This window comes from Mandrillus leucophaeus, unplaced genomic scaffold (assembly GCF_000951045.1).
Source record: "Mandrillus leucophaeus isolate KB7577 unplaced genomic scaffold, Mleu.le_1.0 Scaffold317, whole genome shotgun sequence".
Lineage (NCBI taxonomy): Eukaryota > Metazoa > Chordata > Mammalia > Primates > Cercopithecidae > Mandrillus > Mandrillus leucophaeus.
The window spans coordinates 773,841-801,773 of NW_012103332.1; the positions used below are offsets into that span (position 1 = coordinate 773,841).

Consider the following 27,933-nt stretch of genomic DNA (forward strand, 5'->3'; position numbering starts at 1 on the left):
TCCTTAACTTTCTAAGTCAAGCTTCTCATGGTGATTGCCTGAAATATGACAGGTAAGAGTTCAAATCACACGTAAATGCCCCATCAACTTTGCTCTTTCTAACCTGACCTCTTGAAATTTAGTCGGATGGACTCAGGATGACAAAAGAAGAATCCTTGACATCTTGGCACCTGTTTTGTCTCTGTGCTGACTCTTGTTATCCAGTGGCTCCTAATGTTGAAGTTCTGGAGGCAACTTCTTGTTCACTATCCCTGGGACTGACTTGGCTGTGTGGGCAACGGTCCCCTTCCTCTCTCTGCACTTACTTGAACTGCTTAGAATGGGCTTTCTTTTATTCATTTTTGAGACAGAGTCTTGTTCTGTCACCCAGGCTGGAGAGCAGTAGCATGATCTCGGCTCAACTGCAATCTCTGCTTCCCAGGTTCAAGTGACATGCCTCAGCCTACCAAGTAGCTGGGACTACAGGTGTGCGCCACCATGCCCACTAATTTTTGTATTTTTAGTAGAGACGGGGTCTCGCGATGTTGGTCAGACTGGTCTTGAATGCCTGACCTCAGGTGATCCACCCACCTTGGTCTCCCAAAGTGCTGGGATTACAGGCGTGAGCCACCGTGCCTAGCTGAATGGTCTTTCTAGACTGAGAAGGGCAGCTCCTTGGGTGCAGACACTCCAGATGCCACAGCCGCTGCCAGAACCGCCATACAAGCTCTCTCCTATCTTCTGCATTCAAATAGCTCCTAAATAGAGAAGTTGGAAACAAGAGTTGAGTATGTCTACCTTCTCTGAGTCACACATGGAGAGTGAAATATTTGTTGCATGGACACCCTTTCTGCTGCACATTTGATGAAAAGAGCCCATTTTGGTGTGCTTTTTGGTTAGATTCAGTTCATTCTGGCCTCCAGTTTTCCTTGTGGGACAGGGGGCCTGGTCAGTTGTGATTCTCCAAGGGGAGATCAAATAAGAGATGGGGAAGGAAAGAAGAGCACCAGGCTAGGCAGCTGCAGGACTTATCAACCACAAGAAAGGTACAGACCCAGTGAAGCTGAAGGTGGCTTACCTGCAGGGCTGAGAACCCAAACAGGAGCTGAGGGCCACACCCAGGAAGTAGAGAATAGGTAATGGAGGAAGGATGGGCAGGGAAAAGAGTTAGGGTGCACATTAATTTCCTATGGTTGCAGTAACAAATGACCACAAGCAGAAATTTGTTTTTTACAGTCCTGAAGGACAGAAGTCCAAAATCAAGGTGTTGGCAGGGCCACGCTCCCTTCAGAGACTCCAGGGGAGAATTCTTCCTTGCTTCCTCCGGTTTCTGGTGGTCATCAGGATTCACGGGCCTGTGGCTGTATCTCTCCAGTATCTGCCTCTGTCTTCACATGGTCTTCTATTCTGTGTGTCTGTTTTAAAGATATTTGCTATTGGATTTAGGGCTCACCAGGATAATCCAAAATCATTTCTTCATTTCAAGGTCCTTAATTTAACTACATCTGGAAAGACTTCTTTTCCTAGTAAGGTCAGGTTCATGGGTTCTAGGGATCAGGATGTGGACATATCTTTTGGGGGGGCCAACATTTAGCTCATTACAGGGTGGGAGGAGACAGAAAGTAGGATAAAACAAGCCAGTAGGCCAGGGCAAGGGGCTCAGGATCCAGAACAAGAATCAGGTAGGAATGAGGTAGTGGCAGCCCCTCCTTTAGGTACCCTCTGTGTATTAGTCCGTTTTCATATTGCTGTAAAAATACTACCTGAGACTGGGTAATTTATAAAGGAAAGAGGCTTAATTGACTCACAGTTCTGCATGGTTGGGGAGGCCTCAGGAAACTTATAATCATGGTGGAAGGCGAAGGAGAAGCAGGTACCTTCTTCACACGGCAGCAGGAGAGAGAGAGTGAAGGGGCAAGAGCCCCTTATAAAACCATCAGATTTCATGAAAACCCACTCACTATCATGAGAACAGCATGAGGGACACTGCCACCGTGATCCAATCACCTCCCACCAGGTCCCTCTCCTGACACATGGGGATATAATTCCGATCACAATTCGAGATGAAATTTGGGTGGAGTTATAGCCAAACCATATTACTTCAACGGGTGGTTGGGGGACAAAGGCCACACCTCAAAGGGCTGGACCATGACAACCTCCTGTTTGCTTCCTGCCTTTCCCTCCCTTTTTGCGCACATCTGTTTCAAAGCTAAACTCCTGGGGGAGCTGCCGGAAGAAACCCACCTTGGGCCGAGCTCAATGGCTCATGCCTGTAATTCCAGCACTTTGGGAGGCCGAGGTGGGTGGATCACCTGAGGTCATGAGTTCGAGGCCAGTCTGGCCAACATGGTGAAACCCTATCTCTACTAAAAATACACATTCCCCCCAAAAATTAGCTGGACATGGTGGAGGACATCTGTAATCCCAGCTACTTGGGAGGCTGAGGCAGGAGAATTGCTTGAACCCAGGAGGTGGAGGTTGCAGTGATCCGAGATCACGCCATTGCACTCCAGCCTGGGCAACAAGAACAAAACTCCGTTTCAAAAAAAAAAAAAACAAAAAACGAAAGAAACAAAGAAAAAAAAAAACCCAAAAGAAACCCACCCTGAATTCTTTATCTAGGTTCCCTATTGGGAACAAAAGTTTCTTCTTTGAGCTTCTCATCCCTAGAGTCAGGGTCCTTTCCAGAGTCCTTGAGGGGGAAAAATGGTTTTCAATGAATTTCATTAAGTTTACTTCCTAATGTGAAGGTATATGTTTTTGAAGGCCTTTCCTCTTGCGTTATAAATTCTACCCTGCCGTGGTCACAGTCTTCCAAGGTTTCTGCCACTCTGACCCTGCCAGCCTGGTCTTTTCCACTGGTTAGGTTTAGGCACAACTGTTCTTTCCTCTCCATGCTTCATTCACTGAGGAATAATACTATTAAGATGGTGAGTGTAGAATACATCTAACATTCTTGTTTTGGTAGATACCTAGATATTGGTTGTCATCAGTCAGGACAGGCTAATGCTGCTGCAGTTAACAAACACCCACAAATCTGTGGACAATTCTCAATCTTAGTACATGTCTGTGATGGTTAATATTGAGTGTCAATGCCAAACAAATGGAAGAACATTCCATGCTCATGGATAGGAATAATCAATATTGTGAAAATGGCCATACTGCCCAAAGTAATTTATAGATTCAATGCCATCTCCATCAAGTTACCAATGACTTTCTCCACAGAATTGGAAAAAACTACTTTAAAGTTCATGTGGAACCAAAAAAGAGCCTGTACTGCCAAGACAGTCCTAAGCCAAAAGAACAAAGTTGGAGGCATCACGCTACCTGATTTCAAACTATACTACAAGGCTACAGTAACCAAAACAGCATGGTACTGGTACCAAAACAGAGATATTGACCAGTGGAACAGAACAGAGCCCTCAGAAATAATACCAAACATTTACAACCATCTGATTTTGATAAACCTGACAAAAACAAGAAATGCAGAAAGGATTCCCTATGTAATAAATGGTGCTGGGAAAATTGGCTAGCCATATGTAGAAAGCTGAAACTGGATCCCTTCCTTACACCTTATACAAAAATTAATTCAAGGTGGATTAAGGACTTAAATGTTAGACCTAAAATCATAAAAACCCTAGAAGCAAACCTAGGCAATATCATTCAGGACATAGGCATGGGCAAGGACTTCATGTCTAAAACACTAAAAGCAATGGCAACAAAAGCCAAAATTGACAGATGGGATCTAATTAAACTAAAGAGCTGCACAGCAAAAGATGGTAGTTTCATCAGAGTGAACAGGAAACCTACAGAATGGTAGAAAATTTTTGCAATCTACCCATCTGACAAACGGATAATATCCAGAATCTACAAAGAACTTAAACAAATTTACAAGAAAAAAATCAAACAACCCCATCAAAAAGTGGGCAAAGGATATGAACAGACACTTCTCAAAAGAAGACATTTATGCAGGCAACAGACACACGAAAAAATGCTCATCATCACTGGCCATCAGAGAAATGCAAATCAAAACCACAATGAGATACCATCTCACACCAGTTAAAATGGCGATCATTAAATAGTCAGGAAACAACAGGTGCTGGAGAGGATGTGGAGAAATAAGAACACCTTTACACTGTTTTTGGGAGTATAAACCAGTTCAACCATTGTGGAAGACAGTGTGGCGATTCCTCAAGGATCTAGAACTAGAAATAACATTTGATCCAGCCATCCCATTACTGTGTGTATACCCAAAGGATTGTAAATCATGCTGCTATAAAGACACATGCACACGTAAGTTTATTGTGGCACTATTCACAATAGCAAAGACTTGGAGCCAACCCAAATGCCCATCAATGATAGACTGGATTAAGAAAATGTGGCACATACACACCACGGAATACTATGCAGCCGTAAAAAAGGATGAGTTCATGTCCTTTGTAGGGACATGCATAAAGCTGGAAACCATCATTCTTAGCAAACTATCGGAAGGACAGAAAACCAAACACCGCATGTTTCAGATGGCCTATTGTGGGACCTCACCTTGTGACCGTGTGAGTCAATACTCCTTAATAAGCTCCCCTTTATATATACATCTATCCTATTTGTTCTGTCCCTCTAGAGAACTCTGACCAATACAATGTCCTTGGTTGGCTATGCTCCATGTCATATTTACTTAAGGACTCAGGCTGATGGAACATTGGAACATTAGGGGTTGTCACAGCAGAGGGAAAAGAGAGCATGGTGAATCATACATTAGCTCCTAAATTCGCTGCCCAGAAATGAGACGTTGGTTTTCACTGGCAGCCTACATCTAGTCTCCTTGTATAGGAGTTTCTGCTGTAGGGAGCAATATTTAGGGATGCCAATACAGTAGATCCTTGATGACTCCTCCACCCTTCACAGTTGGAAATTTGTGTATAACTTCTGACTCCCTAACATCTTAACTAATAATAGCCTACTGTTGACCAGAATCCTTATCAATAACATCAACAGTCGCTTAACACATATTTTGTATGTCATATGTATTAGATATTGTATCCTATCGATAAAGTAAGCTAGAGAAAATGGTATTAAGAAAATAATCAGAAGGGAAAATAAATTTACTATCCATTAAATAGAAGTGAATCATCAGAAAGTAAAGGTCTTCATCCTCACCATCATCACATCGAGTAGGCTGAGGAGCAGGAGGGGTTGGTCTTGCTGTCTTAGGGGTTGCAAAGGCAGAAGAAAGTCTGAGTATTAGTGGTCGCATGCAGTTCAAGCCTGTGTTGTTCAAGAGTCGACTGTGTATTTTTCAGAACAGTGTCTGGCCCAATGAATGTTTGCTGAATGCATAAAGAAAACATAATTTGTGTACTACATCCAACTGGGCAGTTGAGTACTACATCCAACAGGCCAGGCATGGTGGCACGCACCTATAGTCCCAGACACTCAGGAGGCTGAGCCGAGAGGATCGTTTGAACCCTGGAGATGCAGTAGTATACTCTTATATTTCTGCTCATCCTTTTAATCCACATCCCCTCTCAGCTTTATGGGGCTTAATATAGTTATTAGTCAACTGTCAACTGAAGTCACTTTGCTCTTTGAAATTAAAGAATAAACACAAAATTTAAAAAGCGCAACCCCATATCCCACGGTCTGTGGAAAGTTCAGCAGCCACCTCAAGATCTTTGTGACTTATCTAGGAATTTTATGCACTGTGGTCACTTGTGGATTTACAACCTGATGTTTTGAGCTCAACTTGGGTGTTATATCCACCACAATCTTCTCTGCTCTTGCAAATCCAGACAGAAAACTTAGATTTTTGTCCCTACCCTTCTACCCAAAATATCCAACTGCAACAAACACGCTGTTCACACAAGGCACCACTCACTGAAGGCTTGATGTAGTTCAGCCTCCCTCCCACTCAAGGATCCTTCCCAGTTACCTACTTTGTACTTTCCTAGCCCCCTCCCTGGGTTCTGGCTTCTCTTTTTCTCCCCTCAATTCAATCCCCCTCACTTTACTATGCAGGGCAATCTCTCTTTCCTTCTACTCTGCCCCAAGCTTAACTTTGCATAGCCAAAAACTGATTAATGTCTGGATTAAACAAAGGGCCATTTATGCAAGATAGAATCATTGGCAGAGGTTTTGTAATTTCTTTCTCTTTTCCGCAGTAGGTGGAAGAAAGCTGTATGGAAATTCATTTTCCTTAAACTGCAAGAAGTGGCTACAGTTTGGGTTTAAATAATCTTTTCCTGGCTAGGTGAGGTGGCTCACGCCTGTAATCCCAGCACTTTGGGAGGCAGAGGCGGGAGGATCACAAGGTCAGCAGATGGAGACCATCCTGGCTAACACGGTGAAACTCCATCTCTACTAAAAATACAAAAAAAATAGCCGGGCGTGGTGGCGGGCGCCTGTAGTTCCAGCTACTGGGAAGGCTGAGGCAGAAGAATGGTGAACCCGGGAGGCGGAGCTTGCAGTGAGCCGAGATCGTGCCACTGCACCCCAGCCTGGGGGACAGAGTAAGACTCCGTCTAAAAAAAAAAAAAAACTTTTCCTTCCTCCTTTCTGGTAAATATACACTTTCTTGACATCTATTTCTGATAAACTTTATTTCTTTAACACAGTGGTTCTCAAACTTTTGGTCTCAACTCTTTTGCACACTTAAAAATTATTAAGAGCTCTAAACAATTTTTGTTTATATTGACATTATCGACATTCACTATATGAGAAATTAAAAACTTTTGATGTTTTTGAAAATCTTTTTTTTGAAGTCTGGCTTAATAGAAAACAGCTGTTCTGCATTTATTCCGTTGCAATATCACAGTCTAGCAAACTCAACTGTATGCAACTCATGAGAAAGTGAGAGTGAAAAGGCAAATAACATCTTAGTATTATGAAAATATTTTTATATTGATGACCATTAAAACCACTATTTTAATACACATTCTACTTGTGCATCCTCTTTATGAAAAAAAAAAATCTTGAAGAAATCAATGAGATTTTGAATATCCTTAGGCCAGGCATGGTGGCAAGTGCCTACAGTTCCAGCTACTCAGGAGGCGGAGCCGGGGAGGATCGTTTGTGCCCTGGCGTTCCAGTCTGTAATGAGCTAGGATGGCGCCTCTGAATAGCCACTGCAATCCAGCCTGGGCAACATAGCAGACCCCCATCTCAAAAAACAACACAAAACAGAACCATGAACCAAAATGCAGAAGAAACTCATTGACTGACTTGTTAATTTTAATAGCTATGGCTCAAGACGGTACAATTAAAAACTATGCATGAAGGAAGAACAGAATCCAGCGACATTAGGGCCACTCTTTCACCTTTGCCTCCATCTAAAGTTCCTATTCATCCTTCAAATCTCTGCACAGGTGACGCCTTTTCTCTACAGCCTCTTCCATCACCACAAATAAGAGTGATTATAATAATAACATTATTAACGATTACTACCATTTATTGGCCACTTACTAGGAGCCAAGCAACATGAAAACACAGCACGCGTCAGCTCACTTAATTTTCACAGTAAACTCCGAGGAGGATGCCGGCTTCACTTTACAAAGAGGTGACTGAAGGTTGGAGAAAAAAGACCTCTGGCCTCTAGCTCTATGCCTTGCACAACTGCTCTGTCTCAGCACTTATTGCACCCCGAGGGTCACCGTCCAAGTGCCTCTGTCCTGCTCAAGGTGAGTCCTTGCAGTCAAAGGTCAAGGGTGGCTCGCCTCCACGTCCCCCGCAACCAAACCGCCCGCTCTCAGTGAGGGAGCCACCAGAAGGGAAGGAGCCCCCAGCTTCCCGGTCCTCACTTTCCCGGAGCCCACACGCCCCAAAAAAGCACAGGAGAGCTCGCTGAGCTCTCCGCGCTGCTAAACCCTCCAAGCTTTGCTGGGAGAAAGAGGTACCCGTGAGCTCGTCGCGGGGTTCCTCCTCCGCCAGGTGCGCCGCTGAGTTCGGAACCTTTTTCCTCCCGCCGCGGTAGCCGGGCTCAGGCCGGAACCTTTCTTCTCGCGTCGCAGTTGCCGGTGGGGAGGAGTGCGGGGCAGGACCAGTCCTCCAGCTGCTGGGTTCTCGCCGCGGTCGCCGGCTGCTTACGTGGGCGGGCCCAGTGTGGGGCTGCGGGTACGGGTCGCTATGGCCGTGGACATCACGCTGCTATTCCGGGCCAGCGTCAAGACCGTGAAGACGCGGAACAAGGCGCTGGGAGTGGCGGTGGGCGGCGGGGTCGATGGCAGCCGGGATGAGCTGTTCCGCCGGAGCCCCCGGCCCAAGGGCGACTTCTCCAGCCGGGCCCGCGAAGTGGTGAGCTGGTTGCTATGGAAACGGCGGGTTGAGGAGGGGGCAGTCCTGCGACAGGGACCCCGAGCCCCAAACCACACCCCGTCCCGTAAGCATTGTGTGAAGGGGGTGGCCCCAAGGGGGACAGGAGAGTTGGCCTCAGGGACCGGACAGCTTTTTGGGGAAGGAACAGCCTTATTTTGAGGAAGGGGGACGCATATTGGGGAACAGATTTCTCCTGCGGCGGCGGGGGTTGGGGGACGAGGATGGAGACCCTCAGAAATCTCTATCTGGAAAGTGCACGGGCGGCTTTGTGAGGTCATGAGTTCGCCGTCACTACAGACTTGCACTCAGGGGAAACCTCACTGTCCTTCGCTTCCTGTTGCAGAACTGACCACACCGTATTTGCCTGTGCTCTTTACTTGTCTGCCTCCCATCCCCAGTTGAGATTAAAAACCATATTCAACCGAACTCTTTCTTCCCTGTGTCTCCGCAATAAGTAGGGCTCAGTTCCTCTTGAGACGAGTTTAGGGTCATCTTTCGCAAACACAGTGTTACAGTCATCTCAACTACTTTCTGTTCCCTGATCAGAGCAGGTGTCCCTTCATCTCTCTGGGAACAGGAACCTTTTCCTTAAGGGCAGGAACAGTTGTTTTCATCTCACAATGCATGACTCATAGCATTGCTTAGTAAATGTTTGTTGAATGAATGAATGAACAAAATGGCTGTCTTTCCCGTTAAACAGAAAATTCCATGAGGGGAGAGATGTTTGTCTTGTTCCCTTTTGTGTCCGTGACACCAAGGAGGGATCTAGGTTTTGTGGGGCCGAAAGTTTATATAGTTATGTCTGCCGTCTTTAAGAAATAAAAATCACCAAGAGAGATTCAGAGCTTTGGAAGATGGAAGTGAGGGACCCCGAAGCTAAAACCTCGTTAATTTCACAGTAAATCCTATTCTGCTTGGCATACGCTTGGCACTGCATAGACACTCAGATATTTTCGAATGAATGTATGCATGCATGCATTAATGACAGTTAGCAGAGGATACTTAAACGTCAGAAAGGGGTTGGACCAGATGAATACACTCTCCCTATTGATGGACATCTATGAAGCACCTACTTTCTGACCAGCCTCATGTTAGAGTAATATGATGTAAAAGGAGTAGTGGAGTAGACGGACATAGACATAAAACAAGTGCCATAAAGCCTTGCAAGTGTTATGTAGGGCACAAAGAAGAATGTGGTCAGTTCTACCTGAGGATCAGAAAAGGCTTTATAGAGGTGATGATGCCCAAAACAAATCTTGAAAGAGGATTAGTTGGCCCCAGTGCAGAAGGGCATCTCAGGCTAAGAGAATAGTATGCGCTAAGATGTGGAGGTGTGTAAGAGTCTGACATAAGTTGGTTCAATAAACATTTGAGTGAGACTGGTATGTGGGACTCTCATAAAAATTGGACTGGGAGAGATCTTAAAGGGCTTTGTGTATCACTGCGGAGTTTGCATTTTGCCCTCTAGGCCGTCAGATGTTATATGGTAGAGAAAGTACCAGAGAAGGAGCCAGGAGACCAGGTTGTTGTCTGAACCCTGCAACTGTTAGCTATATGATTTCATTAAGCAAGTGTCAAGACCTCAGTTTATTTACCTGTAAATGGTCCTTTTTTTTCTCCTCCTCCTTTTAAAAAACTACCTTGGTCCTCCATATATATAACAAATTAAAGTGGAAGCTTCCTAGGTTGAAATGAGAGGAAGAGAAACAGGACACTCTCCCTCCCAGTTTGGCCTAAGCACTTCCTGGGGTTCCTTTTGTAGAACTGTGGTATGAATATCACAGTATTGGCGTTGTAAGGGTCCCTTCTAACTCTGAAACCACTGATTTATGAACACTGTGCTAATTTTGAGTCCTGCTCAGGGAAAGGGGGGATTTGGGAATGGTCGAGACAAGAGGCACAGTTGAGTTGGCAAGCCCTTTGAATAGCCCTGTGATCACTTCCACCTCTCCCTGAGTGGTGAAAATGTGTTTTAGACTTTTGAGTTAATGGGCCTCAGGGACAGTAACAGTCCTGTAGGGTGCTGAGTTCCCTGTCACTGGAAGTAATTAAACAGAGTGATGACTGCTTTTCAGAGATGTTTGAGAAGAACTTTGTGCATATGCCACAGGTTTGGACCGCATGACAGTGAAACTTCCAATTCTGCTATGTATTGATGTGAGTAGGTGTCACATTACCTTAAGTGAGTACATGGGCTGTGTTATTCAGGGACACTGTCCCCCTGACGTAGAGGAAACATACATTCTTTTAAGCAATTTTGATTTTGTGTTGTCATTGCTTTGCGTATTATCTCCTGTTCTTCCAACCATTCCCCACTCCCCATCTTCTCTTGTGGGAATTTAGAAGAGCTAGTGATGGATGTCCTGTGCTTTCACTACGATTAGATGTGTCAAAAGTTTGCCTGTTATTTTGTTTGGCCTGGGTGGGAGAAAATAGATGAAGTAGGTATTTAGTATTTAGTAGGTAGACTCAGCAAACTTAGCAAAACTTAGTAACTAATTAGTGGAAATAGAAAGAGGAGGAGGTAAAGTAATTCCCAGTTTTCTGGTTGGAAAAGTTCAATGGTAGAAGATTACAATAACAGCATTTTCAGGGTTAGAGTTGGGTGCCAGTTATTCATGCCTTCTTCTTAATTCTAAATAGTAGAGAATAGATCCAAGGAGCCCAGTGGACACTGAAGTTTTATTAAGACAGCACGTGGTGGATAACTCCCCAGCAGCAGTGCTTACTGATAAATCTGGATTGGAGAACATAGCTGGAACTCAATGGGGTCCTTCAGCTTTGCTATATTTAGACCTTGGAGACAGTTGAGTACAAAATAGATACCCAGTGCATACGTACCTATGCCCAGCCAGTTGCATGGAGATTGAGACCTGCCTCAGCAATACGGCTGTCACTAGGCTGGGCCTTATGGTGGCGAGAAGTACAAGGGGGTAGAGACTCAGGAGGGCCCGTGTGGATGCCAGGTTCTCTCCTGTTATTCTCAGTTCTGCTTTCTTTATTCTTGAATGAAACTCATCCTGGGGGTAGTGATTATATCACATGTTGTAGAAGCATGATTCTCGGGGATAGTTGATTCATTTTCTCCTGCATGCCATGAAGAATCTGGAGTGTGTCAAAGAGTTCCCTCTTTCCTCACTTTTGAGTTGGCAGTTGACCAGTTATTATGTGTATCACCTACTAGGGTAGGGCTTCAGAAACATGTCTTCTCAGTGTGACATTTTTAGTGAATTCTTCCCGTCAGGGGCTGGCTTCATTTTGGAGGCCCAAGAACCAGATTTATTTACATATTGGGTCTAGAACCATCTGTCAGGGCAGATATCAGCCAAGCTTATATTAACCTGTGTGTAAGTCAGAATACCAGTTAATTTGTTGTAAGCACTATAAGTAATGTGCAGAAGGATACAAATTTTGAAAACTCAGTCATTTTTGAGCTTCTGCTGTAGGTCAGGAACTCAGTTAAGGACTTTATGTGCCCGATTTCATTTAATTTTTCTCTTTTTCAGGGGATAGAAATATATTATTGAGTGATTTTATAATATTGATTGTATTATGAATAATGTGATTGTTGAATTCACATAAACTTGATGTTTGAGGTCTCTTACTACATGGAAATCCATATGGGCTCCCTCTGGTGGGTAAAGTGTCAGTGAAGTCTACAAATATTAATTACAACTTATGGTATGAAAACCATGTTATGTTTAAAACGTATTACATTTAATATTGACTTAAAAAGAGGCACCTTCAAAACTCCTCTAAAAGAAAGTGAATAAACCAAAGGAATGAAAGTATGGTATATTGAATGAACCCAATAACTCAGATATGGAAAGCTTGCAGCACAGTTGAAATTTTACATTTGGTAATACTTTTTTCTTTCTTACAGACTTTCAGATCCTCAAAGTCTATGAATACTAAAGTTTGCCAGCTTCCACTTATCACCATCTAACATATGTCTGTTTGTCAAAATGTTCTTATGGAATTTGTAAGCTGTATTTAACCAAGAGAGAGACACTTTCCATTTCACAATATTGTAACATTTCTATCTAATTTATAGTCAAATGATAAGAAAACTCTGGTGAAATGAGCACTTGCCTTTTCTTGGACATTTTCTCCAGCAGTGAATTCTGTAGTCTTAGCAGCAGTAAGAGGCTACAGCATGTCTTAATCAGAGGAATTGAGACAGGAATTAAAAAGTGTATGTTCTGAATTATAAATACTTTTGGCTTTGCCAGTAACTTACTGTGTGATCTTGGAGAACTCACCTAACCTCTCTGGGTGTCACTCTTCTGATTTTTTAAATGAGAGGTTTTGACTAGATAATCTGTAAGGACCTTTTCAGTGAGATGGTTGCATGACTCAGAACTCTTTTTCTGAAAGTCCCAGGGTATATTTTTAAATACTTTTTGCAGTGATAACTGCCCATTACCTTGTGATATTTTCCCAGATTCTCTGAAAGAGTGAGGTTTTTGTTTTTTTTTTTTCTTTTTTTTGGTTTGTTCTTTTTTCAAAGTTAGCATTTTCACAAATGTATTTGATTCAAAAGTGGTTATATAATTTTATAATGGACTTTTATCAGCAGGGCACATTTTTGAAGTTGACTATTTTAAAATCTGATTATAAAATTAGTAGGTGCTCATTAAATAGAATAAGGAAGAAAATAGTTCACATTTAGTACTATTGTCAGGAAATAACCATAGTTAAAATTCTGGTGTTTTAACTTTCCAGACATTTTTTCTATTAAATAAAATCAGGACTTTTCTACAATACTGTTATGTAATCCCGCTCCAGATGCCCCCCCTCCTTCCTTGGGGGAGTAGAGAGGGGTTACATAACAGTATTGCAGAAAACAATATATTTTGGAAATTTTTAAATATCAGTATATATTGCTTTTACCACCAGTTTATTTGGCTGCATAGCTATTAAAAATAGTAACAAAGAATTGATTTATCTGAACCCCTGTTGAAAGCTATTTAGACTGCTTCTAGTTTATTAGTATTTTAAGCAAACTATATTTTTTACCAAATTTGTTTGAAATTGATCATAGCCTCTTAAAAAAGACAAAAATTATAGTTTGTTTTTCATTTAATCTTTTCTCAAATGTAAAAAAATGAATGTCCTAATTTTGATAAAAGGAAAATTATTGCTACATTATTTGAAAGTATTAAATGTTTTAGAACTTATTATCAGTTCTGGTTGAGTATAGAAAAAGGCATGTAATTAGAGGCAGACTACTTAGGAAAGCTTTGACCAACCTGGGAACAGATCTTTGAAGAGCAAGTCAAGTGGATGGATGGTGAACAAGAGCCTGGTGTGCTCAATGACAGTAAGGAAACCAGCGTAACAAGGCCAGTGGGGGCTTCTTACTCAGCAGTGTGAAAACGGGGAGGTGCTATGGCCTGATTACAGAGGCCTTGAGAGCCATTGTATAACATTAGTGGGCAAAGGTCAATGGTGATCCTATATCTAATTAATGACCATTTAGAATATAATGAAACATTTATAGTAGCAACAAAAAGAGTTTCTAGTAATAACCTTAAAAAGAAATGTAAATGACCTAGTTGAAACAAACCGCAAAATTTTGTAGACAGATACAGAAGATTTGGACAAATAGAAACACGTATACCTGGAAGTGAAGAAAAGTGTTGTCAACACATCAATTATTACTTTAGTGCTCGCTTTGGCAGCACATATACTAAGACATTTTAGCACCAAAAAATAATATATGCATATGTGAATTTTTTACTGAAACCCATTAGTCCAGGGTGTGTGTGTGTGTGTAAATTTTATCCATGCTAAAGGATGTGTTGTAAATCAGTAAGAAAAGGAAGGGTTATTCAGTGATTGCGGATAATTGGTTAGCACTTTGGGAAAAAAAATAAATTTTTAGTTCCTTGTTTCATACATATATTAAAATAAATTTCTAGATGAACTAAAGATTTAACTATAACAACCAAACTGAAGAAAATGAAGATAAATGTTGACATACTTTGTAGAAGTGGGAGGTCTTTCTGAGATTAAAAGTTTGGCTGGGTATGGTGGCTCATGCCTGTAATCCCAGTACTTTGGGAGGCTGAGGTAGGTGGATCGCTTGAGCTTAGGAATTCGAGACCAGCCTGGGCAACATGGCAAAATCTCATCGCTATAAAAAAATACAAGTATTAGCCTGCTGCGGTGGCACACACCTGTAATCTCAGCTACCTGGGAAGCCGAGGTGGGAGGATTGCTTGAACCCAGGAAGCAGAGGTTGCAGTGATCCAAGATTGTGCTATTGCACTCCAGCTAGGGAAAAAAAAAAAGAAAAAGGGAAGTTTGCAGCAGCAGGGGTTGTTTTCTTTTCTTTTCTTTTCTTTTTTTCACGAAGCCTTGGAAATGTTCACAGAACAGCAGCAGCCTTAATAATACAATAATAATGATTTTGATGACGATAGTGATGGCAGCTGTCACAAGTGCCTTACGTAGAGACACTAGCATTATTCCCAAGTAGAGAGAAATTGTTAGGTAAATGTGACATACTGAAGAGTATGTCATGACATGAGAATTATATATTATTATATGTAATTAATATATACTTATATTATTATGTTAGCTTAAAAAAATAACTACCCAAACCAGTTACAATTAAAACTATGTATGCAAACCCAAAAAACTCTAGGCATGGAAATGACTGGAAGGGAATACACCAAAATGTTAACCATGGCTTTTTCTGAGTGATGGGACTTGGGTGATTTATTTTTCTGCTTCTATCATCCAGAATTTCTTTAATGAACACAGATACTTTTGAAATGAAAAGCAAAACAGAACAAGTAAAACTCCTGGCAGATGAGTTTTTATTTGCTGTGGTAGGAAATGGAGAATTAATAGCTTTTGATTAGAAAAATATGAGTAAGCAATATCTAATTCTATATTAAATGTGCAGTGCAGGGGTGGGGGCTATTTTAAGGAAGTCTGTGGTAAAATCTTTTGTAAAGGGAGTAATTTTCCTGTATCTCAGCTGGATTTCCAGTCTAGAGTTTCTTAACCTATATGAGAAAATGATCCACAAATGTTGCATTGATGTCTTAACTTTCTGGTTGTTATTCTAAAGCATAATAAATGATAATAATGGCTACCACTTGTTGAGCACCTACTCTACCTGGCCCTTTGTTAAAAGCTTTATAATTTATTTGACTATCCTTTCAAGTTAGGCTCCTTTATTCATGAAGAAACTGAGGTTCAGAAGGTTAAGCTATCTCCCAGGATGACGTCCCTGGTGCTGTGAGATGAGTAGTCATGGCACGTGTGTGCTGTGCTTCTCAGGTTGCCTGCTGCCTCCCAGCTCTTGGGCATGCACAGGTGTCCTGTGGCAAGATTGTCCCAGGCTGGGAACTGTGCTCTACTTGGCGTTCCACAGACCAAGCCTCTGGGGACTTGCTCCTTAGTGTGTTATCACATCATCTGCTGTCTTTAGGAGCATATTTTGGTGCATACATTATATATTTGAAAGTGCTTGACTAGCTTTTGGGGAAATACGGCTGCTTCCAAACCAAACTTTTTCTTTTAATCAACAATTACCATGTGACCATGCATTTTTTTTTTTTTTTTTTTTTGACACGGGGTCTCGCCCAGGCTGGAATGCAGTAACCAGTTCTCCGCTCACTGCAAGCTCCGCCTCCCGGGTTCACGCCATTCTCCTGCCTCAGCCTCCCGAGCAGCTGGGACAACAGGCACCCACCACCACGCCAGGCTAATTTGTGTATTTTTAGTAGAGATGAGGTTTCACCATGTTAGCCAGGATGGTCTCGATCTCCTGACCTCTTGATCCTCCAGCCTCGGCCTCCCAAAGTGCTGGGATTACAGGCATGAGCCACCATGCCTGGCCGACCATGCATTTCTTAAAGATAAGTGTTGAGGCTTACTTTTGGGGAAAAGGGAAAAAGATTTGTGGTTTTAGTAAAATCATTGAGAGGGAAGGAGACCCAATTTATGGATTATAGACATTTGAAAAATTGTAATTCCCTTTTCTGTTGTTGGGATACCAGTTTTTAATTTTATTTGTTCATTAAACAGTCAGTTCCATGGCGATCTCTGGAGCTGAAATGGCTTTTTAGAATTGCCCAGTTGAGGCAAAGGGCCAGGGCTTTTTAACCACTGCATTGGCTAGCCATTGTCTGTGGGCTTCTCCCAGGGAAGGGCGCTAGCGTTGGGTGAGGCTCCTTCCTGCTGCTTGAGACTCACTTGGCTGTGAGCCAGCAGCAGGCAGTCCTCCTAGTACCTGGGGGCCTCACTCTGAAAGGTGTGGTTTAGCCACACAACCTGCATTAGTTCATTTTTTGCATTGCCATAAAGGAATACCTGGAGCTGGGTAATTTATAACGAAAAGAGGTTAATTTTGGCTCATGATGCTGCAGACTATACGAGAAGCATGGCATCGGCATCTGCTTCTGTGAAACCTCAGGAAGCTCATAGTCATGGCAGGAGTTGAAGGGGGAGCAGGAGTGTCACATGGTGAGAGAGAGCAAGAAGAGAGAAGGGGGAGGTCCCAGACTCTTTTTAAACAATCAGATCTTGTGTGAACTGAGCAAGAATTCACTTATCACCAAGGGGACAGCGCTAAGCCATTCATGAGGGATCAACCCCCATGATCCAACACCTCCCAGCAGGCCCCACCTCCAGTATTGGGGATCATATCAAGAGGCTGATGTTTATGGGCTGCATAGTGGGGTTTCCTTGCCCCCTGGCTTCTGATAGGGGTCACTAATGGGAGGCTCCAGCAGGAGATGGGAAGGCTGGAAAAGAGGAGTTGGCTTGGGAACTGGGTAGAAGCTTTGCATCCACAGCCCATGACTCAGGTTAGGTGTCTGCCCACCAGCTCTAGAATTTTCCCCTGTGTAAGTCTAGCATCCTGGGGGTTAGGATGATTTAGCTAGTAGGCTAGAACCAGCCAGCAATGGACAAGGCAGCATTGCAGCCTCACTCAGGGTGACCCTGAAAGACAGTGGCAAAGAGAAGTCTTCCCTATGCCCAGAACTTGGACCAAAACATCACTGCCTTTTAATTTAAGATAGTTTTAAATGTGTGTGTGTGTGTGTGTGTGTGTGTGTGTATGTATGTATATATATATAATTATATATGTATATAGTTTTTTTTCTCTACCTCTCTTCCTTAGGCTCAGCATTACAGTGGGAAAAGTCAGGTATTTTAGGCTTACACAGATTTTTCTCTCAGTGATATGGCAGTTCACACTTTCCCTCCAAATATGACCTGGTAAATGACTGTGTGGCATGTTGACTGTAAATCTGAACTGAAATGAAATCTGTAACCCATTATCAGATTCTGAATCAAGCTGCCTTGTCCTTCTCCAGTTTTTGTTTCAGTGGAAATGTGTGTTTTTATTCTGTCAATGGACAGTATGCATACCTAATATTAAAAGAGAATTATATAATGAACACTTGGTGTAAAAGAGACTAGTTAAATACTTCAACTCCAAAGGTTTCCATTAAAGTAATAAGGAAATTACATTTAATTTTAACTGGTAGGAAGATTTTTAAAATGTTATTGCTATTAAGCATTTATTACCTACACTCAACCCTTTTTTTGCAAGTGAATTCCCAAAGCACAATTCATCTTTATACAGGTAGAAAGGAAATATTCTTGCAAAATATATGTAGTTTGATGTCTTCTTCTTAACTGTGGAGAGAAGCATATTTTTCCGAAGAATAGAATGTGATGGTTGATTGGAAACTTTTGGAGTTACAGGCTAACTCTACCTCTTGAAATAAGAAAATATATATAAATTGGTCCTCAGATGAAGGCGTTGTGGGGTACTTTACAGCCCTAATTGGCTCCAGACACAGAGGCAGTGATTTGTAAGCAAGCAATGACAAGAGGAAGTTAAATCAAAATTAGATTAAGAGAAGGAAGAAAAAAGAAGAACTATCAAGGAGAGGTGATGAATTTCCTGAAAGCTTCTAAATACCTATCTGTGGGTAAATGATGGAAAATCTGTGAATATATCTCACTTATGTCAAAAGATGAAATCTGGAAACATTTCAGTCCTAAAAAAATGCCTTACTTCTACCTATCTTTGAAGTCTTTTTTTATTTTTTCAATTTTTTTTTTTTTTTTGGGAGATAGAGTCTCACTGTGTTGTCCAGGCTGACCTCAAACTCTTGGGCTCGAGCATCCTCCTGCCTCAGCCTCCTGAGTGGCTGAGGTTATGCATATACACCACCATGCCTGGCTTCAGAAGTCTTTTAGAATATTCATTACTTGGCACAGTTCAACCAGTGCAAGCATATTGGCTTCTATACTTTTCCATTGACTCAACTGCAATAAAATCAGCATCTTCCATGGTACACATGAAGTGGTGTGGTATATTGGGAGGGTTGGTTTTCCTGTTTACGTTTTGACATTTTGTTGTTGTTCCAGCTTGTGTGAATAAAAATTTAGGAATTCCAACTCACCAGAGAGCTCCTCCACCCTGACTGCCATTTTTGCAGTTATATCTATCATTCTCCCTTTTCCTGTCCTCCTCTATCCAGTTAATTACCAAGCCCAAGAAGATAGACACTGTGTACCATTCCCCTCACAGCACAGAGCACAGTTCAGTACATAGTATTTGGAAATGAATTAAGTGAATAAGCACTTGCACTTTCTCTCCATCTCATGCATTCTGGTGCTTCCATAGGAGTTCAGACTCCTACCATCTTGTGCCTGAGCTGACACAGTAACGGTGAGCCCTCAGTCCCTTTCCACGCTAAGCCACTGTGTGGAAAATGTTGCTTTCATCATTACTTTGACTCAGAAGCACTCGTAGTACCACTCATTCTCCATGCAAAGATTCTAAGATATTTGGTCTTTATAAAGCTAGCCTAGCCACCTTTCCAGTGTTAAACCCCACACTTCCTCCATCATCCCACCAGTTTTCACCACACTGCTCTGTTAGCAGTCCCCTCAGCTTCTTGCCTCCTTCTTTGGTTCCTGCTGTTTCTCTTGCCTGGACTGCTTGCTCTCCTTCACTTTCTCAAATTCCATTGGTCTTGAAAGGCACATTCTAGCCTATACTTGTCTCCTCCTGAATTGAAAGCATTCGCTGCCTGTATTCCTTACTATGGAAATATGTATGGCCTGTGACATCCCTTGCCTTATTATTTTGTGTTTTTATTTAATAATAACATTGTCACTTAACCTTTTAGCTGCTACTGTGTTATCTCTCAAATGATATTGTTGATTTTGGGGCTTATTTTTGGCGTGGGGGATGGAAAAGGAGAGAGCAGGACTCTATTTTCCTGCTTCTTTGTATTTAGCACAGTGACTCTTGTACCCAGTAACATAGCCTTTAGACGGAACAGACACCATATTTTCTTGGTGTTTGTATTCCCAGTGCCTTGCAGAGCATCTGGCCCATAGTAGGGATTCATACATGGCATTTGAATAAATAAACAGAAGGCACATCTCAAATATTTGTTTAGTAGTTTTACCCCCACACTAAAACAATCAACATAGGTAATTTTCCATCTTTTAAAAGCCATAAAGATCCAGTTTTCCATTTAGTTTTTTTCATCATTAACCATTCTCCCTCAAGCACTTCTCCTTTGCCTGCCTTGAGCTTCATACTGAAATTTAAATCAATTTCCTGTCATTCTTTTCCCTGTGAAATTGGAGAACAGCTGTTTAGTCACCTCCTTATAAATAACCCTTCAATAAGTTAAATTGCCTCTAGGATTTGCTTTCTCCAGATTAAATTATCCCAAAGTGTTTTCTTTTTTTCTCATAAAGGCCATTTCAAAAAGAAACATTGGTTTTTTAAATTTTTTTTCTAGCTCTTTATAAAACTTTATTCTTTTCATAAATGTACCACAGGATACCCCTATATGGGCCTGACTGATGCTGTCTGGAATGGAAAGCTTTCTTTCCACATCTGGAATCTCATTCTCCTGTTTGTGTTGTAGAGTGCCTTGTTAACTTTTCTTTTCTTTTTCTTTTCTTTTCTTTTCTTTTCTTTTCTTTTCTTTTCTTTTCTTTTCTCTTCTCTTCTCTTCTCTTCTCTTCTCTTCTCTTCTTTCTCCTTCCTTCCTTCCTTCCTTCCTTCCTTCCTTCCTTCCTTCATAGCCTATCACATTTAATTTGCGGTCCCCTCTCACCCTCTCCCTGTTTGTCTCCTTTTTCTGTACATTTCTTCAAATGTGTAGCTTGATTTTCTTCCCATAAACACTAACTTGCTTTATCAGAAGTCTTATGGTTATAAGTTACAGAGAACCCAATGCAAATTAGCTTAAGTGATCAAAGGAATTTATTGATTTATATCACTGAAAAGTCTAGTGGTATGACTTAACCTCTGGCATGGCTGGATTCGGTGAACCAAACAGTGTCACCACAGGTCTGGTTTTTCTTACTCCCTCTGTTCTTTCTTGCACACACAGTGTTGGACTCTCCTTTAAGGCGCCTCTAACACCCTTGCTTTGTGGCAGCCACTGAGCTGCAGCACTTGGCAGGCCTCACTTTCTCATAATGCCCCCTCTGGAGGAAGAGAGAGGCTGTTTCCTTGACTGGGATTCACTTTCTCTTACGGGCTCAAATTGAGTGATATTCTTATCCTCAATCCACTCCTATTGCCAGGAAAAGGATATACTGCTTAGCTTGGTCCACTTAGGACCCAGCTCTGCATCTGACACAGTATGTTACTTCCACTCAATACATTTTTGGCTGAGAATCAGGGAAGAATTGTTTCCAAAGGAAATTTGGGGAACTGTTCCCAGAAGGAGGGTAGCAATGCATGTGGGTGGCCAACAAGAGATGTACATTGCATTAAAAATTGTGCCCATTCACTCTGCTTTACACAGTATAAGTATCACTTTGAACTAAGGGTATCTCTGAGAATGAATTATTCATTCACTTATAGTCACTTACTATTAAGCACCAACTATATGCCAGGTATACAACTAGGTTAGGTATTGGGTGTACAAACATGAGTGAGACAATGTCTGACTTTGAGAAACGCATAATCTAGGGAAAAAATAGACTTAGAGGCATATAACTAAAGCATGTTCTAATAAGTGCTGCTATCAAAGTGTATATGGGCACAGGTGGAAGTGAAGAACTCACTGGGAGGGGTTAAAGGGAGAGGGCATAATAGGAGAGGTGAGTTTTGAGTTAAGCCTTGAAGGGTAAAAAGGGATTCCCCTAGAATGGGAAAGGAATGGCATTATCTTGAAGGCCATGATGAACTATAAAAAGTTTTCAGTAGGAGACTAACGTGATTAGGTATGTATTTGAGAAAGATCATTCTGCTGGCAGTTGGTGGATTCGGCAGAGGTGAGAAGGACTGGCAGCAAGGAGGAGGACCAGTTGAGCTGTTGCAGTAATCAAGTATAGTCAAGATACGGCAAGGACCTGAACTCAGCTCGTTACTATAGAGCCAGGGAGTAGACTCAAGATATATTTGACAAGAGCTGGGACTTGTTCAATGTAGGAGATGAAAATCAATGGTTATAGATGACTTTGAGGTTTTCATTGTGGATAACTAGGTAGGTAGTTAAGATGAGTTCCGTTTTGTAGTTTTTGAGGTGCCTGCTGAACACCCAAGGGACACGTTTCCCAGGCAGTTGTAAATATAGAAATGTACTGGAGGAAAGATTTCTAAGCCAGGAATTTAGAATGGAGAAGACATCAGAATGTAAATGGAGATTGAAGCGTTGAGGAAAGAGTGGAATGGCCCAAGGGAAATTTCAAGTCAGAAGAAAAGAGGGCCTCAGAGTAGTCCCTGGGAAAAGACTACATTTGAGAAGCCAGCAGAGGGTAAGAAGTCCGAGGAGGCAGCTATGGAGAACTTAGGCCTGCGGATCCCTCCAAGTAATAGGCTTGTTTTTACTTGGATTAGAGGTAATGTCACCCAGAATGATTTGTGCCCTGATGGTTAAGAGCATGGACTCTGGGCTCTACCACCTCCTGTGGCTGATCTGTGGGTAAAATATTTAGCCTTATTTCCTCATCTATGTAATGGGAATAAAGTAGTACCTAATCTTGGAGGATTAATGTGAGTAAAGCACCTTGAAAGTACTTAGCACATAAGAAGTGCTATAGAGTGTTTGATAAACACACGTGCCAGTAAACACATGTGTTTGTACATTTCTGTGTCTCTGCACTCACCATAGCTACCGGCCAGTTAATCTGAAATCCAAAATTAGTTTATTTGGACTTAAATAATTTGATTTTATGGAAATTCTACTAGTTCCAATGCAACAGTGCAAGTATCTGAACTTCTTGAAGGTTTTCCAGATTATTTACTGGATTTTTTTTTTTACTGACGATTAATTTTTCCTCTGACTTTGATATACTTTTCTTTGTTTCTTCCACACTTCACATATTTTTTATTGTTCCTAATACTTTATAGCATACAGCTTTTGTTTATTTTTAAAATTTACTTTCTCAGAATTATTCCTAAAGTTCTGGAATGCTCTGTGAGTTGCTCCTCTACATTTCAGTCAGTTTCTAATGTGTTACTTTTAATCAGGCTACTTTTCTCATGCATCTGTAGGAATTGGCAGTATTCTCAACTCCTTCCCATTATGGTCAGGGATATGAACTTACTGTCTTCTTCTTTCATTTTCCCAAGTAAATGTCTTGAACCACTGATTAGATCTGTGTGCCCACAATAACATAAGCAGGCACGAAGCTTAAATCTGATTTAAAGGAGAGGGCTCTATAGTCTATTACTCCATTACACTTTTTTAAGTGTCTAGATTAAAATAGAACAGTATTCAGGGTGTGAGTATGTTGCTGAGTCTCTAACACTCATTGAACCAGACATCATGTGTGTTCATTTTTAAATGATGGGGTGGGTCACTTTTATATTTATTATGAACACAAACACTGATGCTAACAACTGACATGTGAAAGGAAAGCAGGCAATAGTGATGAAAACCATTTAATGATTAGTGAGGAAACAAATATTGTTTAATGAAAATAAAAACCATGTCTAAAGGGCCTAATGCTGACTTTTGGAAATATAACCATGTTGCGGTCTTTTGTGTACCCTGTGTCCTGTACAGTAGATATTGTTTAAAATTGCTTGGGAACTGGAGCTTGCAATTGTGAGCCTGGAATGTCCTGCAGATAATTAAGTTGTGGTCAGGCTTTGGAAAAATAAAAAGTTCTCGAACTATGATTTTATAAACATGCTACAATAACATTTCTTTATATTTAACAGTTTCTTATAGAAAGTTGATACTCTCATGAGGCATTGATTAAAGGTAAAACATCAAGAAAGAAAAAATATTAAATTAAAACTTCACTTAGGATGTTGACAGTTGGCTTGTAATATTAAACAGATGTGTATGTTCCTGGGGATATTCTTCTTTCTGAACTGAATTGCTAAGTTGTATTTTTTTTTAATGACAACTACAAATTTTTGATCAGTTAATAATTTTAAATACCCTTTCTACAATCTTCTGTATTCTAACTTCATCTGTAGTTTGAGCCCTCTCAATGATATAATGATTGGTGAAAGCTTTGCTGCTTCTTAAGTCTTTCATTTTCTTTCTTTCTTCTTTATCCTCCCCCCTCAAAAGCTTAACTGGGCTCTTCTGATTTCATGATGCATACTTGGAGATTGATTCCTTGAAATAATTTTAGGATCATTGGGTGGAATTCTACCCTCGCAGATTTATGTCTGTAGTTTACTTCCATATAAGCTTCACTTTGGCATTTGAGTGCACAAGTTGACCTACATTGTGGTATTGTGTTTGTGTGGTCAATTGTAAAGGCTTCATAATACGTCTGTATAGCCAGCCATGCACATCGGCCTGTACCCCATGCTGTGGGGCCAAAGAAATGTCAGTGAGGGGACCTAAAGGAAACCAGGCCTTGGAGTCAAAAGAGATTCAGTAACTTTTTCTTTTTGCTATGAAGATTTTGCCAGACTTTTGCATTTTACTGGACAAATAACAGAGTCTAGTGAGAGCTGTAGAGTGGGGTGGAGGGGTGGGTTAGGTGGGCGAGTAGTCTTTGGTAAATGAAGTCAGGTGGGATTTTATAGGATGTGGTGAAAATGTTTTGCATCTTCAAAGATTGTTCAAGTCTTTTTGGAAGACTAGATAAATTCTACAATGTTGTTTTTGGGATGATGAATTTTTTTTAGATACTAAAGATCATTTTGATTGTAAGTCTTCAACATGTGGACATCTTATGTTTTCTGAAAGATATATTTCACTAAGCAGGAGTCTTTGATTAACCTGGAGGAAGTTTTGTTGCTTTGAGTAGATTTATTTATCTTGGAACTATGTATTGTTTGCACAGTCTTCTTTTTGGAATCAGTGTTTTTTTTTTTTTTCTCTGCAGATTCCATTTGGGAAGCTTTGGTTTGGGGCCTTAAGTATATGGAAGGCATTTTCAGTAAACACAAACAAAGGCCAGCTAGACTGTCTGAACAAATGCACCGATGTATTTTATAATACAAAACTTCAACTTCAAGAATAATGAATTCATTTTTAATAGCACATTACTTAAAACTGGCTATTTGTTCTTCACATCTAATAGTATAGCTTTTTAGGTATCTTATTTCTTAAAGTCTGTATAGAAGCAAAAATATTTAAAGTGCATTTTTATGTGAAAGTATTTGATGAGTACACATTTCATGTCTTCAACTTTTGTTCTCTAGCTCACTGTTTTAGAATTGCACTTACTATATTTTGTGTGTGTGGAAGGAAGGAGACCAAATATCTATGTACGACGTCTTAACAGATTTAATCAAATGACTGCCATATTCTCCTGGAATTTGAGATGCTCCTTAACAGCACCCTATTGGGAAAGAGTTGGGTTATTTCAGCTATATGCAAAAATACTGTTTAATTTCAGCATAATTTGTTACGAGCAACCATTTTACTGTAAGAATCTGAAAAGCAATAAAATGTATCTGTTAAGGTTTGTACCAGTTAACTTGTTTCTGCGATTCATGTTTATTTCACTTCAATTCTCTTCCAATGTTTTACTGTGAAGGAATGTTGCAAGTATTTTAAATCGTTCATTGTAACTGGAATTTGTAATTATGAACAGGTTTAAGTAGAAAATGCTGTTTCGTTTTACTATTATTACTGCATCATAAGATAAATGATATTCTTTTATAGATATTTTGGCTTGGCTCACCAATCCTAATTTCAGTATCATGCCTGACTTAGCAATAAGCTGCTGTGATCAGCTACAGGGAATTGTATTAGGCAGGCTTTATTTTTCTGTATCAGTGTGGTATTGCAGTTTCGTCCACCTTTAAGTTAGAAAAGCATGGTTTTAGTATTTCAGTTTTCTTGTTCAATAATTCTACCACGGGGAAAGGGAAAGTAGAAAGTTTTCTAGAGTAGATGATGATTCAACAATTACACCATTTGAACTACTCATCCTTTTAAAATCTCATTTGAGCATTCTCTTTTTTGCCTATATAGCGTTCAGTTCTTCGCAGCTATTTTACAGCTAATGATTTGGTTCTATTAGGGAGAAGGTAATACATGCTTATTTTTGCAGCATGTTAATTCTATTAACTATTCAGTTACTGACTCAGGAGTGGATGGCACCTATTGGTCCCTAGTGGTCTGAAATGGGAAATGCATCTCCTGAAAATTTCATTAGGACTTTCCATAAAGCTTAACATTTGACTAGAAACAAAAATGTTAGCAGCTTTAGATAGATTAATTAGGTTATTTAAAGTGTTCCTTGAGCTACAGATGAAGTTAATAATTTTCTTAATCTCTTATTAAAAATAGATGAACTACGTATAAAAACTTGAGTCCTAGATTAGCACCTGTATTTCAAGTCACTTAGGGAATGGAGGAAAATTCTGTAAATGCTTGTGTGTTAAGTATATTGAGTAAACTGTCAGGATTTTTCTCTTTGTCATCTTTTTGTCAGCTTTATCATGCTTAATTTTCAAGAAAATAATGTGTTTGTTACTGTGGTCACACCGTGATTTTGCATTGGCTTATGCATGATATTTTATTGTCTCTGTCCTAGAAAATTATAGCAGTTTTTATGAAGAGTGGTTTGTGGGTTCACACAACCCACTTGGAGTGCCATTTACTATAATTCTCTTCTAAAAGGACCATAAAACATCATGTAAATTGTTTAAAAAGGGAAAGACCTTTTTTGAGACAGACTAAGAAGAAATCTTTCCAGGCTTTCTTTTGTTTCTTATAGTCAGTTTTATGATTTTAAGCTCCCAATTTATTTAGAGCGCTAATGTCATAAAATAAAGTACACTTGTGTATAAGTAAACCGTTGTGAGCTAGAGCTGGGCTAGAACTGGGTGGTGTTGATGCAGATAATATCAAATTCATTATTTTATAATCTTGTAAGATATGTTTTCTGTGACTTTGGAAATGAAATTAAAGAAATTAAGGAAGAAAGGAAAGGAGAGAGGAAGGAAGGAGTTAATTTATAGCTTATATATCTTTTTTTTTTTTAAACCCTTATGTTTTCTTAAGTAGTGATGTGTTTATAATCTACATTAAGGCACAATTTTTGGTAACCAGTCCTGTGAAACTCACATTTAAATTCACAAATAAATTTACTTAGAGAAATTTTCTTCCTTGGGAGTTTTACCATTTAGATTGGCTTGTTGCACTCAGTTTATATACACCCTTTCGAAGAAAGAATTAAACAGCACAATAACAAGGCCAAAGTTCTGTCATAGTTTTCTATACAAATGCCTTATTCTGATATTATCTTGGCTTTGTGCATGAGCCCTCAGGAGAGTAAGGATGGAAATTGTTACTAATTTTCTACAGCATTTACATGGTTCTCTGTGCTTTTAGTCACTTAATACAGGTATGTCTTATGTTTAACAAACCGTTATAAGAAAATTCATATATATCTGAAATATAAATTGGGGCAGTTGTTCATTTTGCATAAAGATGTAACACATTTATAATATATTTAAGTTTTAAAGCCACTTCCTTAGCACATGCAAGATCATTATATTTGCAACATTTTATAAGAACACTTACAGGCCAGGTGTGGTGGCTCATGCCTGTAATCCCAGTGCTTTGGGAGGCCAAGGCAGGAAGATCACAAGGTCAGGAGTTTGAGACCAGCCTGGCCAACATGGTGAAACCTCGTCTCTACTAAAAATACAAAAATTAGCCAGGCATGGTGGCAGGCGCCTGTAATCCCAGCTACTCGGGAAGCTGAGGCAGGAAAATTGCTTGAACCCAGGAGGCGGAGGTTGCAGTGAGCCGAGACCGCGCCTACACTCCAGCCTGGGCAGCAGAACGAGACTGTCTCAAAAAAAATAAAAACTAAAAAACACTTATAAAGGGAATGGTGATTGCTATATTCATGTAGGTAGTGAAATGAACTTTTGTCTCTGTAAAATATTATCTTCTTTTGAAATTAGTGGTTTTTAAAAACACAGGATTATCTGTGTGGTTTAGAAACTCTTGATTTTATGACAAGAAGAGGTTATAAGTAAATCACGTTTATGCATTTTGTAAAGAGTGTTAGTAAAATTGCTAGATTTTCTTGAACATGGTTATAAATCTTTTTGTTTTAATTATAAAGCTTTCTGCATACATGTGTGACTTTATGAAGAATGTCAACTTAGGTTTTAATTATGTGACTATAAATTCCCCTTTTCCTTATGTGTGAAAACACAACACCAACAAAAAACCAACTTCCTAAAAT

At 40.4% G+C, this 27,933-nt stretch overlaps 1 protein-coding gene across 3 annotated transcripts in view; it reads left to right on the forward strand.

Moving 5' to 3' along the window:
* The first annotated feature begins 8,002 nt into the window (after positions 1-8,002).
* STX18 (syntaxin 18) overlaps positions 8,003-27,933 on the forward strand; it is a 128,746-nt gene continuing 108,815 nt past the window's right edge. For all 3 annotated transcript variants that reach the window (XM_011987804.1, XM_011987802.1, XM_011987801.1), the window contains exon 1: positions 8,003-8,265. In XM_011987804.1, the coding sequence (XP_011843194.1) occupies positions 8,098-8,265 (168 nt within the window). In that variant the 5' untranslated portion in view covers positions 8,003-8,097. The remainder of the gene's footprint in view (positions 8,266-27,933) is intronic.